The sequence below is a fragment of the Lampris incognitus genome, chromosome 13 (assembly GCF_029633865.1).
Source record: "Lampris incognitus isolate fLamInc1 chromosome 13, fLamInc1.hap2, whole genome shotgun sequence".
NCBI classification, from domain to species: domain Eukaryota; kingdom Metazoa; phylum Chordata; class Actinopteri; order Lampriformes; family Lampridae; genus Lampris; species Lampris incognitus.
Genome location: NC_079223.1, coordinates 44,504,801 through 44,524,376, shown reverse-complemented (window position 1 = coordinate 44,524,376; position 19,576 = coordinate 44,504,801). Strand labels below are relative to the sequence as shown.

The 19,576-nt window shown below is 48.6% G+C and overlaps 1 protein-coding gene across 1 annotated transcript in view; it reads right to left on the bottom strand.

The window, feature by feature from the left end:
• Positions 1-19,576, bottom strand: part of marchf8 (membrane-associated ring finger (C3HC4) 8) — a 205,789-nt gene that overhangs the window by 8,416 nt on the left and 177,797 nt on the right. Inside the window, exons 4-5 of the mRNA XM_056292450.1 lie at positions 17,873-17,952; positions 3,033-3,213 (exon numbers count right to left, since the gene is read on the bottom strand). Of these exons, the coding sequence (XP_056148425.1) occupies positions 3,033-3,213; positions 17,873-17,952 (261 nt within the window). The remainder of the gene's footprint in view (positions 1-3,032; positions 3,214-17,872; positions 17,953-19,576) is intronic.

Below are 19,576 nucleotides of genomic sequence, written 5' to 3'. Positions count from 1 at the left end.
GTGTCAGGTATGGATCAGCTGGTAGAACAGGAGGAAGTAGGGGGCGTGTCGGGTATGGATCAGCTGGTAGAACAGGAGGAAGTAGAGGGCGTGTCAGGTATGGTTCAGCTGGTAGAACAGGAGGAAGTAGGGGGCATGTCGAGTATGGATCAGATGGTAGAACAGGAGGAAGTAGAGGGTGTGTCGGGTATGGATCAGCTGGTAGAACAGGAGGAAGTAGAGGGCGTGCTGGGTATGTATCAGCTGGTAGAACAGGAGGAAGTAGAGGGTGTGTCGGGTATGGATCAGCTGGTAGAACAGGAGGAAGTAGGGGGTGTGTCAGGTATGGATCAGCTGGTAGAACAGGAGGAAGTAGAGGGCGTGTCGGGTATGGATCAGTTGGTAGAACAGGAGGAAGTAGAGGGCGTGTCAGGTATGGATCAGCTGGTAGAACAGGAGGAAGTAGAGGGTGTGTCGGGTATGGATCAGCTGGTAGAACAGGAGGAAGTAGGGGGTGTGTCGGGTATGGATCAGCTGGTAGAACAGGAGGAAGTAGAGGGCGTGTCGGGTATGGATCAGCTGGTAGAACAGGAGGAAGTAGAGGGCGTGTCGGGTATGGATCAGCTGGTAGAACAGGAGGAAGTAGGGGGCATGTCGAGTATGGATCAGCTGGTAGAACAGGAGGAAGTAGAGGGTGTGTCGGGTATGGATCAGTTGGTAGAACAAGAGGAAGTAGAGGGTGTGTCGGGTATGGATCAGCTGGTAGAACAAGAGGAAGTAGAGGGCGTGTCGGGTGTGGATCAGATGGTAGAACAGGAGGAAGTAGAGGGCGTGTCAGGTATGGATCAGCTGGGAGGGCTGCAGACTACCACATGCCTCCTCCGATACATGTGGAGTCGCCAGCCGCTTCTTTTCACCTGACAGTGAGGAGTTTCACCTGGGGGACGCAGCGCGTGGGGGGATCACGCTATTCCCCCCAGTCCATCCCCCCCAACAGGCGCCCCGACTGACCAGAGGAGGCGCTAGTGCAGTGACTAGGGCACATACCCACATCCGGCTTCCTACCCGCAGACATGGCTAATTGTGTCTGTAGGGGCGCCCAACCAAACCAGAGGTAACAGGGGGATTTTAATCAGCGATCCCCATGTTGGTAGGCAACAGAAAAGACCACCACGCCACCTGGACGCCCTCAAATGATTTCTCATCACTGCCCTAATTGGGAAAGGGGAATTAGCACAGAGGACAGAGCAGAAAAGGGATAGTGGCTCAACCACACAGGCCAGGTAGCATGCTGCATGCCAGCATGACAGTTCACTTTACATTGTGCCAGTCTGTGTCTGGCTGAATAATACACTGTCTGGCAGTGAGTTATGCCTCGTTCACACTACACGATTCTAGCCCTGATTTTCCACTCCCCTACAGTTTTTGGAGCTCCCCGACAAAAGCCAGAGATCAGAGGCAGATCAGCGTGGGCTCGGTGCTCGAGTGCTATGAGCAAACAGTTCAAAGATGTGAGCCGAGACATGAGCCGGTGCATCGCAGATGCATCCCAGATATCTAGTGGGCTCAATATCTGGACCTGTCGGGGGGTCCAAATCCTGTGGTGTGAAATTTGCTGTGACTGTCAATGAGGGCGGCGGCGAGCTACAGCCAACGATCAGAATGAAAGCCAGTGAAAAGCTATTTTAAATAAATAATGATAAATAAATAGACAATAAACAATAATTATTTCATTTTTATGTTAATCAGTTTTGTTAACATTATCAATATTTGATTTGCTTTTTTATATAGGTGGATTTTTTTTCCATTGTAGTGAAATTGCTACAATGTTGCTTTTTTATTTCTATTTTACTAATGCTTACTGTTACCTTTTCAATAAATGTTTGCTACAAAGTTTACAAAAAGTAGCCTGTCTGAACATGCAAGTGAAACAATTACATCACAAAGTATATGCAACTTGTATATACTGTATCTTGAAACTATAAAAGATTTTCTGTACGAAAGGTGTTGACTCAATTACACAACCACAAACACAGTAATCTTTACTTGTATAGCATGTTTCAAAACGCAGTCCATAAAAGGTACTGACTGCAGTGAAAAATGTGAAAAAAGGTATAGAAACACACACTTACTAGCAAGAAAAAAATGCATAAAATGCATCTCTCTACAAAACTGACCGACTGTTGTTCGCCCATCTCCCACTTACAATGCCGTCCTTTCATCTCTACCCATGAGACTCAAAAGCTTAGCCTGCAAGACAACAGTCGGTCACTAACAGCTCCAACGACTCATGACCACTGAATGGAGCACTAACGAAATCGAAACTAACACCTCCAAGGACTGTCGTTGCTAAACATCGGAACACAAAAGAGCCATTGACATCAATAGCTCTGATAACGACTCCAAAGAGGATAAATATCTGAGTCTCATCACCAGCCAGTCAGGCTAGCTTGGTCTAGTCAGAAAGGCACGAACTGATGACGCCTCTTGGATGAGAGGCGAAACGTCTTCACGGATATATACCAAGTCCAGTTGCATTTGATTAATTTCCTTTGGCTAACCATGACCTGGATGAATGAGAACATTCACAGACAGGGGGATGTAGCACGTGGGAGGATCACGCTATTCCCCCCAGTTCCCCCTCCCCCCTGAACAGGCGCCCCGACCGACCAGAGGAGGCGTGGTGCAGTGACCAGGACACATACCCACATCCGGCTTCCCACCCGCAGACACGGCCAACTGTGTCTGTAGGGACGCCCGACCGAGCCGGAGGTAACACAGGGATTCGAACCGCCGATCCCCGTGTTGGTAGGCAACGGAATAAACCGCCACACTACCCGGAGGCCCATCTGTTCTTATATGTGTGATAGAATGGAGAAGGCTTTGGGCACTTTTAGCTTAGCCAGCATGTCAATGCATATAATGGCCCCTATTAAGGCTCGAATTGTCTACCGTAGTGGGTCCCTAACTGTGTAATGACACAACAATTTGGAGATGTAAACATGTGCATGCAATTATGCATGCATACAAACCAACATGACAATGTGTCCTACCTTGCGCAGCGGCTTGAGTTTGGTCTCCATGATGAACTCGTATTTGCAGAGTTCACAGCAGCGAGTGTCGGAGCTCTTGATCCACTGCTGCAGACAGGCCTGGTGGACGAAGCGCAGGCTCCCCGTGCAGTGGCACGGCGTGATCAGGGGGCTCTCGTCGTCTCCCTCGCAGTGACAAATCCTACAAGGAGCCACAGAAAACAAACGCCGTCACCGTCGAGCGACAGGCGAGACAGCCGAAGTCAGAAGATGACAGCAGAGGAAAAGATCAGAGGAGGAGAAGTGTAGGTCAAGGTGAGTGAGGACCCGCCCGCCCAAAACTACTACAACAGGCTTGTTATTTCCTGATTGTACCCATAATGCAACAGGGGGTGGATGGTTTGGAGTCAAAAGACAACCGAGCTAATCAGATATACTCAGAGTGACACAGGGTGTCACAATATCATAAAAGACGAAACAAATACACCAACTATGTGAACTAGGAGATACTGAACATCCCAGATTTAAATGAATATTCACCAGTAGCTCCAGCACTGCCGGGGAAACACAGCACGGAAAAGGAACCCTTTTTTTGGAGATTTACCCTCCTTTTTCTCCCCAATCTTATCCCGCCAATTACCCAACATTTCCGAGCCGGTCGCTGCTCCACCCCCTCCGCCGATCCGGGGAGGGCTGCAGACTACCACATGCCTCCTCCGATACATGTGGAGTCGCCAGCTGCTTCTTTTCACCTGACAGTGAGGAGTTTCGCCAAGGGGACGTAGTACGTGGGAGGATCACGCTATTCCCCCCGGTTCCCCTTCTCCCCCGAACAGGAGCCCCGACTGACCAGAGGAGGCGCTAGTGCAGTGGCTAGGACACATGCCCACATCGGGTTTCCCACCCGCAGACACGGCCAATTGTGTCTGTAGGGACGCCCTACCAAGCCGGAGGTAACGTGGGGATTCAAACCGGCGATCCCTGTGTTGCTAGGCAACGGAATAGATCTCTATGCTACCCAGACGCCCATAAAACGAACCTTAACAGATACATTATTCAGTCAGCAACATTAATGATAATAATAATGATAACAACACTAATAACGGATGGACATTTATACACAAGGCTCAGCGTTTTCGGTTTCTATTTTTCAAAGCCATCCAGCATGCCGAATTTCGCCACAAGAGGACACTGTCACATAACCTCACATGAACAGGAACAACTTTTGGATCCGTGGAAACATAAAATCCGGGTGAAAATCAGTTTAAACCGATCTGCTCCTTTTAAAAACTGGGTATTTTTCGGTGTAAATCAGTAAAAAATGAAAACGCGGAGCCGTGTTTCTACAGTACTTTTCTAGACACCCAAAGCGCTTCACACTGAAGGGGGCAACTCACGTCAACCACCACCAATGTGTCGCACCACCTGGGTGATGCACGGCAGCCATTTTGCAACAGAAGTCTCACCACATATCAGCTTGAGGTGGGGAGGGAGGAATCATTGAGCCAATTACATGGGGGGGGGGCAGATGGAGAGAGCCAGCTTGGGAATGTTGCCAGGACACCGGGGAACCCCCTACTCTGAAATAAGTGCCACGGGACCTTCAATGACCACAGTGATTCAGGACCTCGGTTTAATGTCTCATCCGAAGGACGGCATCTCCTACGGCACAGTGTCCCCGTCACTGTACTGGGGCATCGGGATTTGATATTTGTTGCGTTTATTAGGATCAGAGGGAGGGCTGCCCCCTACTGGCCCACGAACACCACTCCCGGCAGCAACTCAGTTTTGCCGGGAGTGATAATAATCACTGTGGAAACAACTGGCGCACGCTGACTCATTCAGCAGGCGTTTTATCTGGAGAGCAACAAGAAGATGATGTGTAGTTTGGACAGGAGACGGACAACCGGACCTCCGCATATCTGCACTGCACTGCAGTCTGAACCTGAAGACACACGTCTACACAAATCTCCCAACCTGGGCATTCTAGGCACATACACAGACACCCACAGCATTCAATTAGTTTCTCTAACCTCTGAAGACTGGTGGGGTGGGGAAAGGGGGGTAAGGGGGGTGGGGCAATTCTCGGTGAGAGACCAACTGAAGTTTTAATGTAGGGCCTAAGTGGTCCCTCTCTGCTCCTCTGGATCACATAGATCACATGTCTGGCACTCTCTGGCAGGTGGGAGGACAGCAGCTATTAGTCAAACCACACTGGAGAGGCGTGTGTATGTCTGTGTGTGTGTCTGTGTGTGTGTGTGTGTGTGTGTGTGTGTGTTTGTGTGTGTGTGTGTGTTTGTGTGTGTGTGTGTGTGTGTGTGCGTGCGCAGTTACACACAAGACAGAGATGGATTGCAAGAGAATACAGAATATATTTGCACTACTAGTATGCAAGAAAGATATGCACAGAGATAAAAGTGCTGCTACGTGTGTGTGTGTGTGTGCGTGTGTGTGTGTCTGTTTGTGGAGAGGTGGGTGGGCTGTGTTGTGATGGGTATGTGATTGGTATGTGATGGAAATGCAAGGTGCCCTGTCTGTGATAAAGCCACATGGCGAGAGGTTGAAAACAGAGTCTGAAATGGTTACTGAACCAGCGGTGAAACGACACAGCAATGTGTTCTTTTCAAGTCAACACCATCTCAACACACACACACACACACACACACACACACACACACACACACACACACACACACACAGCAGGAACCAGAGCAGAAAAAAGGAAACAATACTTTTGGCATTCACTGTGCAGACGTTGCCATTGTGGTGGCTGCTGGACTGCAGCACCTGAATCAGCAACTACACACCATCTGACACAACCTTTACACACTACACACCGTCTAACACAACCTTTACACACTACACACCGTCTAACACAACCTTTACACACTACACACCGTCTAACACAACCTTTACACACTACACACCGTCTAACACAACCTTTACACACTACACACCGTCTAACACAACCTTTACACACTACACACCGTCTAACACAACCTTTACATACTACACACCGTCTAACACAACCTTTACACACTACACACCGTCACACAACCTTTACACACTACACACCGTCTAACACAACCTTTACATACTACACACCGTCTAACACAACCTTTACACACTACACACCGTCTAACACAACCTTTACACACTACACACCGTCTAACACAACCTTTACACACTACACACCGTCTAACACAACCTTTACACACTACACACCGTCTAACACAACCTTTACACACTACACACCGTCTAACACAACCTTTACACACTTGGATTTCACTTCCTACATCTAGGCTGGTGTAAGGGTGGAGATAACCAGGCTGGTGTAAGGGTGGAGATAACCCGGCTGGTGTAAGGGTGGAGATAACCCGGCTGGTGTAAGGGTGGAGATAACCAGGCTGGTGTAAGGGTGGAGATAACCCGGCTGGTGTAAGGGTGGTGATAACCCGGCTGGTGTAAGGGTGGAGATAACCAGGCTGGTGTAAGGGTGGAGATAACCAGGCTGGTGTAAGGGTGGAGAATAACCAGGCTGGTGTAAGGGTGGAGATAACCAGGCTGGTCTAAGGGTGGAGATAACCAGGCTGGTGTAAGGGTGGAGATAACCAGACTGGTGTAAGGGTGGAGATAACCAGGCTGGTGTAAGGGTGGAGATAACCAGGCTGGTGTAAGGGTGGAGAATAACCAGGCTGGTGTAAGGGTGGAGATAACCAGGCTGGTGTAAGGGTGGAGAATAACCAGGCTGGTGTAAGGGTGGAGATAACCCGGCTGGTGTAAGGGTGGAGATAACCAGGCTGGTGTAAGGGTGGAGATAACCAGGCTGGTGTAAGGGTGGAGAATAACCAGGCTGATGTAAGGGTGGAGATAACCAGGCTGGTGTAAGGGTGGAGATAACCAGGCTGGTGTAAGGGTGGAGATAACCAGGCTGGTGTAAGGGTGGAGATAACCAGGCTGGTGTAAAGTGACAGTGACACAATTTCAGTCTGTACTGTGCATCCCTTTTTTGACATGTGATCACTGGTTTGAGCGCCAGCGGAAACATTGACCAGCAGGGGGCGACCTTTCCTCTCTCAGTGCAGCGAAGCAGAGCCCAGGCCAAGAAAAGGAAGAAGTGCAAAAGAGGCAGAGGAGGACAGCAGGATGTATAAGTGAGATTGTATCTATCCCGGTAAAGGAGAGGATGACAAGACAAAAAGGGGCGCACACACACACACACACACACACACACACACACACACACACACACACACACACACACACACACACACACACACGTTAGACAGGGAAGGAGCAAGATAAATGACTATTTCCACACCCGCACTGATCTGGGCACAGCATTATGAGATTACAAGACAACGTGAATAAGGAGGACTGAAATAGCATGTTTTTATCCCTTTCTGAAAAACAGCGGGGGGTGGGTGGGCGGGTGGAGGGAGTGGGCTGAGACGACTGAGGGATGAGGAAATGGAGGAGGAGGAGGAGGAATTTAAACACCTCTAGAAGAGGTCCTCTGCTGGTTATGGCTGGGGCTCTGCTGTTTGTTTGCACAGATCACAGCAAGATAATGATCTGCACAGCTTAAACCGCTTGATCCCCTTCCTACACACACACACACACACACACACACACATATACATATATATATAATATATATCGTCACCTTCTTAAAATAATGGCCTAAGTCATATTTTCAAGTTTTTCAAAAAACAATAAACTGAAACTGAAACAAAATTTGTCAGTTTATTCTGGCAGGGAAGGAGCCTGAGCTGGTGCGAGAGGTGGAGCGGTGCCAACTAGACATATAGAATAAACTGAAACTGAAACAACATTTGTCCGTTTATTCTGGTTTTTGAAAAACGTGAAAATATGACTTAGGCCATTATTTTAAGAAGGTGAATATATATATATATATATATATATATATATAGATATATATATATATATATATTTGTCTTTTATCCAACAAGCCTCCAGCTGCAGACACACGTTTTGCAGGAGCTGTGCATTAAAATCAAGGTTGGCCACCCAAAGGGAATGCAACATTTGGCATTAATGAAGGGAAACGCTTACATTTCATGAGGGTATATACCTCTCTAAAACTAATACACACACACACACACACACGCACACACATTCATGATACTTAAAGCGATTAGTGACCTTGTCCAGCTAACAGGAATCACTTAGTACTGTTACTACTGTGCTCGTCTGCTAACTGCAGGTGACATGACATGACATGACATGACATGATATATTACATGATATGACATGACATATCATATATATTACATGATATGACATGACATATCATATATATTACATGATATGACATGACATATCATATATATTACATGACATGATATATTACATGATATGACATGACATATCATATATATTACATGATATGATATATTACATGATATGATATATGATATTACATGATATGACATGACATATCATATATATTACATGATATGATATATTACATGATATGATATATGATATTACATGATATGACATGACATATCATATATTACATGATATGATATGATATATTACATGATATGATATATTACATGATATGATATATTACATGATATGACATGATATATGACATGACATCATATGACATGACATCATATGACATGACATGATATGATATGATATGATATGATATATGACATGACATGACATGACATGACATGACATGCTGTGCCCGGGGACCAACTCCAGTTCTTTTCCCACTGCCTTGCTCAGGGGCCCAGACAGGAGTATTAACCCTAACATGCATGTCTTTTTGATGGTGGGGGAAACCGGACCACCCGGAGAAAACCCACCGCAGAGACGGGGAGAACATGCAAACTCCACACAAGAGGACGACCTGGGATGACCTCCAAGCTTGCACAACCCCGGGGTTTGAACCCAGGACCTTCTTGCTGTGAGATGACAGCACTAACCACTGGGCCACCGTGCCGTAATACTATATGAACCACTACTTTATATATTGTGAGTATAATATAATTATTTTATGGTACATTTACCACTACAACTTCATATAGTACGATGGTAATACAATCACTATAGTAAATGTACTAGTACTACTAGATATAGTACTACCATATAATTACTGTTTAGTGTTTAATGATGCCTGTTGAGTTCTGCTAATTGGTGACTTGTGTAAGTTGCTTTTGATTAAAGCACCTGCTGAAGTAATTAATATGTGAATATTCATGCACAGACGTATATAGTACATATCATAAACAACAGAGGAAACTGTGGAAAACAAGTGATGTGTGTGGGTAGCGTGGATGGACGCCACCTGAGGGACTTTGTGCCTTGAAGCAGAAGTGAACCGTGACTCAACCTGGGCCCTCTGAAGCCCCTTCCCTCCATCCATCCACCCATTATCTGAAGCCCCTTCCCTCCATCCATCCATCCACCCATTATCTGAAGCCCCTTCCCTCCATCCATCCACCCATTATCTGAAGCCCCTTCCATCCATCCATTCACCCACCCATTATCTGAAGCCCCTTCCCTCCATCCATCCACCCATTATCTGAAGCCCCTTCCATCCATCCATTCACCCACCCATTATCTGAAGCCCCTTCCCTCCATCCATCCACCCATTATCTGAAGCCCCTTCCATCCATCCATCCATCCATCCATCCATCCATCCATCCATCCATCCATCCATCCATCCATCCATCCATCCATCCACCCATTATCTGAAGCCCCTTCCATCCATCCATCCATTCCTTATCAGAAGCTCCTTCCCTTGTCAGACAAAAAAAAAAAAATCTTCAGAAATATTTTGTTTTGATGTTGATTGTCAAATTATGAGTGTATCAAATAAAATGAGAACTGATGACCTTTTAAATATAATTTTTTTAGAACATCAGGGCCTAGAGGGCCTTGATGGTCCCCTCTGGAGAATACGTTCCCTTGAAGAGTATGTTTTAAGTACTCCTGGAGACCTACCCCCCCCCCCAGACATGCCTTCAGGGGGAGTCTTGTATTTAACGTCCCAACTTCTTTACAAGGAGCCTGTCGAGAATCCGGTCTTACATTCCTGTGATATTTGGGGCAACACGTGTGTCGCAGTTTAATCAAAACAGTTGCCTAATTCCTTACTCCTTTGTAGATATCCAGCTACACTGTGGGAATGTGGGTCAGCCGAAGCCAAGCGCTGCTGGGGGGATTCTGGGAATTTGTATTCAATTTGGCTCAACCGAGTACCCAAAACACAGCCTGTTGAACGGTGATTGTAAAACGGCACGGACGCTGTCAAGAGCATGTCAACATGTGGCCGTGAGCGGCAAAACAATGGGTGGAAAAATCCCAAGCAGCGCCTGCAGAGGGTTAACAGCCAAACTCTGTTAGCGTCTCCGTGAACCACCCCTCAACCACCGCCCCCCTTTTAAATTCTCCCTTCCAATTCCTCCTTCCCTCTCGGCCCCCTTCTCCCCAATGGTATCTGGCTAATTACCCCACTCTTCCGAGCCGCCCCTGTTGCTGCTCCACCCCCTCTGCCGATCCGGGGAGGGCTGCAGACTACCACATGCCTCCTCCCATACATGTGGCGTCGCCAGCCGCCTCTTTTCACCTGACAGTGAGGAGTTTCGCCAGGGGGACGTAGCGCATGGGAGGATCACGCTATTCCCCGCCAGTTCCCCGGCCCTCCCTCCTTGGCAGGCGCCCCGGCCGACCAGAGGAGGCGCTAGTGCGGCGACCAGGACACATACCCACATCCGGCTTCCCACACGCAGACACGGCCAACTGTGTCAGTAGGGACGCCCGGCCAAGCCGGATCAATCAATCAAGGTGCATTTTATACGGGGATTCGAACCAGCGACCCCCGTGTTGACAGGCAATGGAACAGACTGCTACGCTACCGGCACACCGCCTTTCCTCTCCTCTAACCCTCGTTGTCACTCAGCCTGTGTCGTTTTCCACTACACGTCTCTCCTATACTAGTCACACTTTCTTCCTCGCCACTCTTTCCATCGGAGACCCCACCCCCACCCCCCACCCCCCCACCCCCATCTCCTGTCAGCTTGTGCCCCCGCTACGTCTTCATCCATTTCCTGATTCAGTTTCATCCTGAAGCGGTGATTAATTGTCCTCCACCCTATCTGTTTTCTCCACCTCTGCCGAACAGTCTCATCTTTCGGGCACGGCTAGAGGGGCGGCAAGGAAGAGGAGAAGCGTGGGAGACGTGGGTCCTCTCTTCTTCTCCACCTGTTTTACGTGTGGACTATTTTTGATGTTTGCAGTCTCCCAGAGTCGCCCTCAACACAGAAAAATACAGTTCAGCGCTGGCAGCACTGCGAGCCAGGTCCCTTCACCACATTCTGAGGATCCTGCCGCCGGGCCGTCTTGCTCGCTACTCTCTAAAGGGAAGGTAAAGTGGCACGTGAAGGACGTTAGGCTTCAGAAATAGGAGAAGGCGAGGCCAGGCCGGCTGACACGTGGAAGTGGAGCTCTACAGAACGCCGGCAGGTAAAGCCGGTCATACCAGGAAGTCACCGAGAGGCAGGCTTCAGTTTGACAGTCAGGCATATGAAGAGATAAGACTGGTTAATACAGAAACCTACCTGCATGTGTAGTAAAACTGCATGTGTAGTAAAACGTTGCACATGTAATTTGAAAACTCAAAACATGGCCGCCACCTGTCTACCTGGTGTGTCTATAAAAGCTGTGTCATGTGAGCTAAGAGACTTGCCACCAGACTTGGCAAACAAACCGGTAAGCACTAAGCTGTCAATAAGCGACTGCCTTCAAGCTGAAGATCCTTGATCTGAGTAAAAAAAAGAAAAGGTACACACCCACCTGCCACCTACACACACTCAGGTCGGGGCAGTTCAGGCACCGAGCTCACGCTTTAAGCCACCTGACGCAAGTGCGCGTGCCCGGTGTGCGCGGTCAGAGGCTATGCGAGGCTATTTGAAGCCAGTAATCTGCTTCCTGATCACTTGGCCTCACCTCGCTCCTTCCGAGGGCCACGTTTCCTCGTCGTGCCACCGGGCCGGGAGGAGCCTTGTTACACGTGGCGTGGAGCACATGCACGAACCACACCACCGAGAGAGAGAGAAGGAAGGAGTCAGAGAGGAGCATTTAACATCCCCCGCTCTGCCCCTGTAGCGATACCTGGGGTCGAACGTGGCCTCCAAATCATGCGTACGGCTGATTATACACAGCCTTTCGGGGGGGTGGGGGGTGGGGGGGGGTTTCCTCCCTTTTTCTCCCCAGTTGTGCTTGGCCAATTACCCGACTCTTCTGAGCCGTCCCGGCCGCTGCTCCATCCCCCTCCGCCGATCCGGGGAGGGCTGCAGACTACCACGTGCCTCCTCCCATACATGTGGAGTCACCAGCCGCTTCTTTTCACCTGACAGTGAGGAGTTTCACCAGGGGGACGTAGCGCGTGGGAGGATCACGCTATTCCCCTCAGTCCCCCCTCCCCCCCGAACAGGTGCCCCGATCGACCAGAGGAGGCGCTAGTGCAGCAACCAGGACACATACCCACATCCGGCTTCCCACCTGCAGACACGGCCAATTGTGTCTGTAGGGACGCCCGACCAGGCAGGAGGTAACACGGGGATTCGAACCCGAGATCGCTGTGTTGGTAGGCAGCGGAATAGACCGCCACGCCACCCGGACGCCCGCATATGCTGTGTTTTGAGTCAGTGTGATATGGCAACACTGTGGCTGACAGGGGAAGAGATAAAGTGCATGCATAACGAAGGACAGCTTAGTTGGTCTATAATGGGAGTAAACTGCATGTCTGTATCTTGCCTCGGCCTATTTAACCTGAACGAACACGTTTGAATGTGGACCACTAATGAATGAGGCCTAATATGACCAATTAATTGAAATAATGCTCAGCCTGATCATATTTTCTGATGATTGAATTTCAGTGTCAAATGAATTTCAATGGGCGGCACAGTGGCGCAGTGGTTAGCACGGTCGCCTCACAGCAAGAAGGTCCTGGGTTCGAGCCCTGGGGGGGGTCCAACCTTGGGGGTCGCCCCGGGTCGTCCTCTGTGTGGAGTTTACATGTTCTCCCCGTGTCTGCGTGGGTTTCCTCCGGGGGCTCCGGTTTCCTCCCACAGTCCAAAGACATGTAGGTCAGGTGAATCGGCCGTACTACATTGTCCCTAGGTATGAATGTGGGGGGGGGGGGCCTGTGATGGCCTGGTGGCCTGTCCAGGGTTTCTCCCCGCCTGCCAGCCAATGACTGCTGGGGTAGGCTCCAGCATCCCTGTGACCTTGAGAGCAGGATAAGTGGTTTGGATAATGGATGGATGGATGGACGAATGGATGGATGGATGGATGGATGGATGGATGGATGGATGGATGGATGGATGGATGGGTAAAACGGGGCATTAATGGTCGTGTGTATCGGTCGCATACGCAATCTTCATAAATCTCGGAAAAACTTTACGTACGGAATTTTCCAGTTTTCTCCGTACATTCTTTTACGTATGAATTGAGTTTTTTTCATCTTTAGTTATTTATGTATTTATTTGTTTGTTTTGATTTTGAGATATTTTAATGATCCCCATGGGGAACTTACCCTCTGCATTTAACCCATCCTAGCTGTGTAGCAGCAGTGGGCAGCTGCCGTGCAGCATCCGGGGACCAAGTCCAGTTGGTCTTGCCATGCCTTGCTCAGGGGCACAGACAGGAGTATTAACCCTAACATGCATGTCTTTTTGATGGTGGGGGAAACAGAGCACCTGGAGAAAACCCACCAGACACGAGGAGAACATGCAAACTCCACATAGAGGAGCACCTGGGACGACCCCCAAGGTTGGACAACCCCGGCCCATCAACTCCCCTATACTGCTGTTATGTAGCGCATTCATTCAATTTTCAGACTGCACACCTGACAGCGGACTGTGCACTTCATTCTGACAACAGCACTCATTTACCGTGCCCTTGACACTGCACTCTGCACTTTTATTGGACCCTATCCTAGCGTAGGTATCAGTGTCTCGGCAGGTGTGTCCAGGACACAAATGTGTAGTCTGTATATCATTGTTAGCTAGCAGTGTTGTGTGTCAGTGTGGCAAGTGTGCTGTTGGACGACATTGGAGCAACTGCTTTTTGACCGGAAACAAATTCTATCTGTGTGCACCATACCTGGTATGTCTAACCATATTTGGCCAATAAAGCTTGGTTCTGATTCTGAATCTGGTCTATAATCAAAGCTTGCTCTCCATTCTTTCATCCCAAACATGATCTGGTCCATCTCATCAGAGTGCAACAGACATCCTCGTGACACAAAATACTGAAAGGCCCTGCTGAGTTAATCAGCTCGCGGTTGCAGTAGTTCAGCACCATATACCTCCTGTTCTGTTCTGTTCTCCTGTTCTGTTTGCGAGTATTGGGCCAGATGTCCTACTTGCCAAAAGGAATGCGAAGCAGTGCGGTGGCCTCTCGCTTACTCGTGTAGTGATCGCTGCGGGTCCATCAGGACCTTAGCATATGGCCGCTCCTACGCAAATGTGTCCGCAGCAGCACCTTCTCGTGATACCACCTGTTTTTACAAAGTCTGCTGCGGGGGCGACCGTGTTCCCGGCGGTATAACCGGGCGGGTCGATTGGACTCGTTAGCCTTGGTTGGCAGCCAATCTAGGAGAAGGACAACTCTGATTTCAAACCCGGATAGATGACGCTCGTTAGCCTCGTCAGGCAGTTCATCTTGGAGAAGGAAACCTCCGCTGCCTTGCGGGTATACTCGTCTACGGGAAAGGCTTCAGGAAGAAACCCCCGAGGAAAAATCTGCATCCGTCTCCATTGCCAGTCGTCTCGCTTTGTCTCGCCGCTGGTAGTAGGTGGTCTCGGACGAGAGAGTGGGGCTGATGATGTGCAACTCTTCCTCACTTTAATCATCACCGAGTCATCTGTCATCCATCACAGGTTGACTAGATGGTCCTCGCGGCTGCAACGGATGAATAACACCTCCTGTTCTGACACATTGCTCTCTCTTCAGCTAAAATGATGTCAAGTTTTCTATCCTAACCTCTTGTCTCCTCTTACCCAAACCTTTGTCCATTCATTCTGTGAGCTTCATCTTGGGGCCAAGAATCAATTCCACAAGTGTCCACTACATCTGATAACCCATGTGAGACAATCTAATCTGTCATCAATCCAGCGCCGAACTCATTTTGACGGCACGGCAGAAAAAATGAATCATGAAAACACGGTACGGGATGGAGGGAAGGTGTAAGAGCAACGACAAAGGAAATAGCAGGTAAAACAATATCTGTTACAGACACACAACTGTGCATGGGTGAACATAGGACAGCTCTGGATGAGGCGTACAGAAGAGAACGTGTGTGGCTTTAAGACTATGTTTAGTTACAGGTAAATGGCAGCGGGTTGGCTACTGAATAGTGTAGTCATTTTCAAAATGCATCTTCACAATTATCCAGCCATCCATCCATTATCCAAACCACTTATCCTGCTGTCAGCATCGCGGGGATGCTGGATGCTGGAGCCTATCCTAGACACGGGGAGAACATGCAAACTCCACACAGAGGACGACCCGGGACGACCCCCAAGGTTGGACTACCCTGGGGCTCGAACCCAGGACCTTCTTCCTGTGAGGTGACCATGCTAACCACTGTGCCACCGTGCTGCCCAATTCACAACTATATGGATGATAATAAAACAATATCTACTGGTGTACATGTCTGTTTTGGGGGTTACTTTCCATCGAGTCTTAGTCATTCTGCACTCCCTGTGCTCAACAGTACTCGTAGTGGCCGAATGAGAGATGCCGATTCCCCTTAGAAGTACTTTGGTATGGTTTAATGTGAGACTTAATGCCAGCTTGTGAGTGAGTGAGTGAGTGAGTCAGAAGCCAGGTTCAGGAGATACTTCCCATCTAAAAATAGACATCATTTGAACAGCCTACTGTGAGAATTAGATGCTATGCCAAAAACCCAACGATAACCTGCGAAGAGAATGCCGAAGAGTGTGTCATCAAATTCATCACAGTCATCCATGTTGAAAGTGCAAAGGTTTCTATTGTTGCTAGGGGTATGGGGTCACACAACGGTTGTTGAAAAGAAAGGGCGGGATATGTTCGACCAGATTTGGTCGGCACCGGCCAGAGCACTTTAAGAGTCTCTTGCATACATTAGGCTAGACTACTGAGTCACAGCATAGGGTGGGTGGAGTTTCAGCACTCGCTGTGGCTCCGTGGTTAACTACGTCCTCACAAAGGGTTATACCATGTCACAGCTCACGCTCTACAACCTCCTAGCACAAGGAGGTGGACTGGGATCTACCACATCACAGGACGGTTGGGTGTGGATTAAATCATCCGGACAGCCACCCACCTGCAGCAGTCCCCTGAAAGTGAAAAAGGCGAGAAGGGCTCGGTTTTCTCCGACACAGGTGACGAGCAGCAGTCCAGGTCACTGTCCTCATCCATGAAGCAGAGCGGGGCTTTCGTAGCGCCCGACCCCGCCGCTGTGCTTGTAGCTGGAGACGTCAGTCGGCTTCTCATCTTGGGGGTGAGGCCGGGCTTGTCCTGGTCATCCTCAAACACGTCGTCATCACCCAGCAGGTCTTCGGGGGTGAGCCCCGGCTCACTGCCCTCCAGCAGGGTGCTGGAGGACTTGGTGATTTGGAGGCGGGAGGCGTAGCTGCCCAGCTCAGAGCACTGCAGGCTGGCTGAGGTGGAGGAGTGAGAGAAGGGGAGGAAGCGGCGCAGGAGGTTGGAGCTGGCGGAGTGGTGGAGGTGAAGCTGGGTATTAGCGAGGGGAGGAGGTGGGGGTGCACCGGTCGGATTAGGAGGGGGACCATGGATGGAGGGGTGGGGGCCTACCAGGTATTTGTAGTTGTTGGTGAAGGAGGGGACGAGGTGGGGGTAGGCCCGTGCCGGATAGGCAGGATGTGAGTTCCTGTGTGCAATTGCGGCGGCAGGCTTGCTGTTTAGCGTGTGTTCCCATTGGCCCGCGGCGGGCGGCTGAGACGCCGGTTTGGGTTTCAGCTCCAGCTCCCCCTCTGAGCAGGTGCGGTCAATGAAGTGCAGGCCGGTGCACAGGCTATCCATGCGCTGGCCCACGTCGTTCAGAGAGCGGGAGAACTTGAGCGTCCCGTTGGGGCGGAGGTTCACCGAGGAGGGGCGGAGAAGAGAGAGCCAGTCTGCGCCGAACGAGACGCCGCCTCGCGGCTTGGTGGGCTTGGAGGCTGGCGGGACGTCCAAGCAGAGGGTGGTCACTGAAATCCCTCCCGAATCTTGAGCACTTTTACCGTTAGAGTTCAACAGAACCACTGCCGTCTGTTTCTGAGAGCTGCTGGTGTGTGTGTGTGTGTGTGTGTGATGGAGCAGGACCAATAGCGAGCAGCAGGGAGGGGTAAGGACAAAGAAGAGAGATGGAATGAAATATAAAACGACGGCATGCATTTGAATAAAATAGAGAAATCAATAAATTGAGATTGAAGAAATAGTTCTATTCGGGGGGGGGGGGGTTGGCTTTACCTTCAAAATACCCGACACTGAGTAATCCATACAAGCAGTCTAACAGCAGGGTATGCAATAGTCACCCAAGATACACCCACGCCACACACAGTGGTTGTGTGTATTGTGTGTACTGTGTGCTCCCCACCCAGGGTGCACCACACTCCCCACAGGAAGTGATTACCCAGCATGGGGTTAATAATTAAATGAAATTACAGGCCATCGACTCATGCTGTTCTAATCAGAGCTCACAAAAAGCTAAATAAATAAATAAATAAATAAATAAATAAATAAATAAATAAATAAGCAGGTCATGGTACTTTAAAACAGGCCACGCCTGACCAGAAAAGACAGAGGTCAAAGGTGAAAGTGGTCCGTACCTGCAGATGTCCTGGTTGGATGGGGTGACTGATGTCCTGGAGAAGCTGCATGGTGCATTTACAGATGTGGGGCTCCCTGCCTGAAGGGAGAAGAGAGGAGAAACAGGTGAGGCTGAGAACATAGGACACACCATGGAGATGTCCTTACACACTTCCTGGTTAAAACAGGAGTTAACAGGACCCCTTATGAGTCACGTGAATGACTGAAATTAAAGTGCTCATACAAGACAAGTCCGTTTCTTAACAGAATTCCCTCATCGTGGACCATTTTCAACCCTCAAAACTGTTTTAACTACTCAGAGGAATCTGCTGGATGGTTTCGGTAAACCTCCTGACGTCACATGACCTCAGCACACGCTGAGAAACACATTCTGACGTCACATGACCTAGGCACATGCTGAGGAAAACCTTCTGACGTCACATGACCTCACCAATAACCCCCCCCCCCCTCTCACAACCTGTAACAGCAACATAACATTTACAATAAGACAACAGCGCAACAACAAAATGAGAGACAAATAAATGAAATAAAATAAAACTGGCACGTTGTCAGCGTATAGTCAGCGACAGGAAGAGGACTCGGGTGTCCAGGAACACCTCAGATTACTGCCCCTCATCCATAGGAAGCCTCTGCAGGGCACTGAAGAATCATATTCTTGCCGTTTTGTGCTGAATTTATCATTTGAGCCCCTCAAAGAGTATTTAATTTCCTCCAACTTCAGATAATGAGTCACATCTTTAAGCCAAGAGGAGGAGGAGGGAGGGAGGGAGGCGGTGCAGACTTCCGGTTCAGAAGAATCCTGCGAAAGCCACAATGTCAGCTTGTTCACGACTTGAAGAAAACATACCCATGCGGATGCATCAAGGGGCATGGCCGCGGGTCAGTTTCAATGACGTCAGAAACCGTTTTAAAGACGGAACGCCAATGGGATCACAACCCTTTTTTTTTTTTTTTACACCACTTCCCTGTTCTTAAGGACACTGTTAGTCTAATTCATACTCACTACACTCAAACTCAAACAAAATGAGGATAATATTTTTTTTCAAATCTTTTTATTGATTTTTGAACCAGTGTTGCATGCACAACATTGTTGTATATACACATGCCCGGTTGAACTGGTTTCATACCTACGTATATGAACAGAACCTGTTATAGTGGGGTTTACAAACAGTAGAGAAATAGCAGCGACAAGAACAATAAATAATCAATCCCTCTTCTAATTAATTCTTACCCAATCTTTATGTACCCCTTAGCCCAATAACCCCCCCCCACTTATTACAAGAGAAAAACACCAAGCGAGAGGCAAATAGGTACCCTCATTATACCTATCAACCCATAACATTTCCCAACCAAATTCTTCCCACTGGCTATAAAAAAAAAAGGGAGAAGAATAAATTAATTTCACGATAAAATAAAAATAAAATTGAAATAAATAACAAATACATAAATAACACAGTAATAAATAATAATAATAGTAACGATAATAAATAAAGAATAAAAATACATTTAAAAAATTAATAAAAAGATAATTTCAATAATTTTGTCGAGGAATCTGCAATGCACACCTCAAGTAACGGGTTAAGCAGCATCAGGTTTAATTTTTGGGCAACAAATGGCATGGTAACAGTAACCCAGGGCCATCTTCTGGTTCTAACCTGTCCTGTCAACAACAACAAATCCATCCTACTGCCTCAGTTACACTG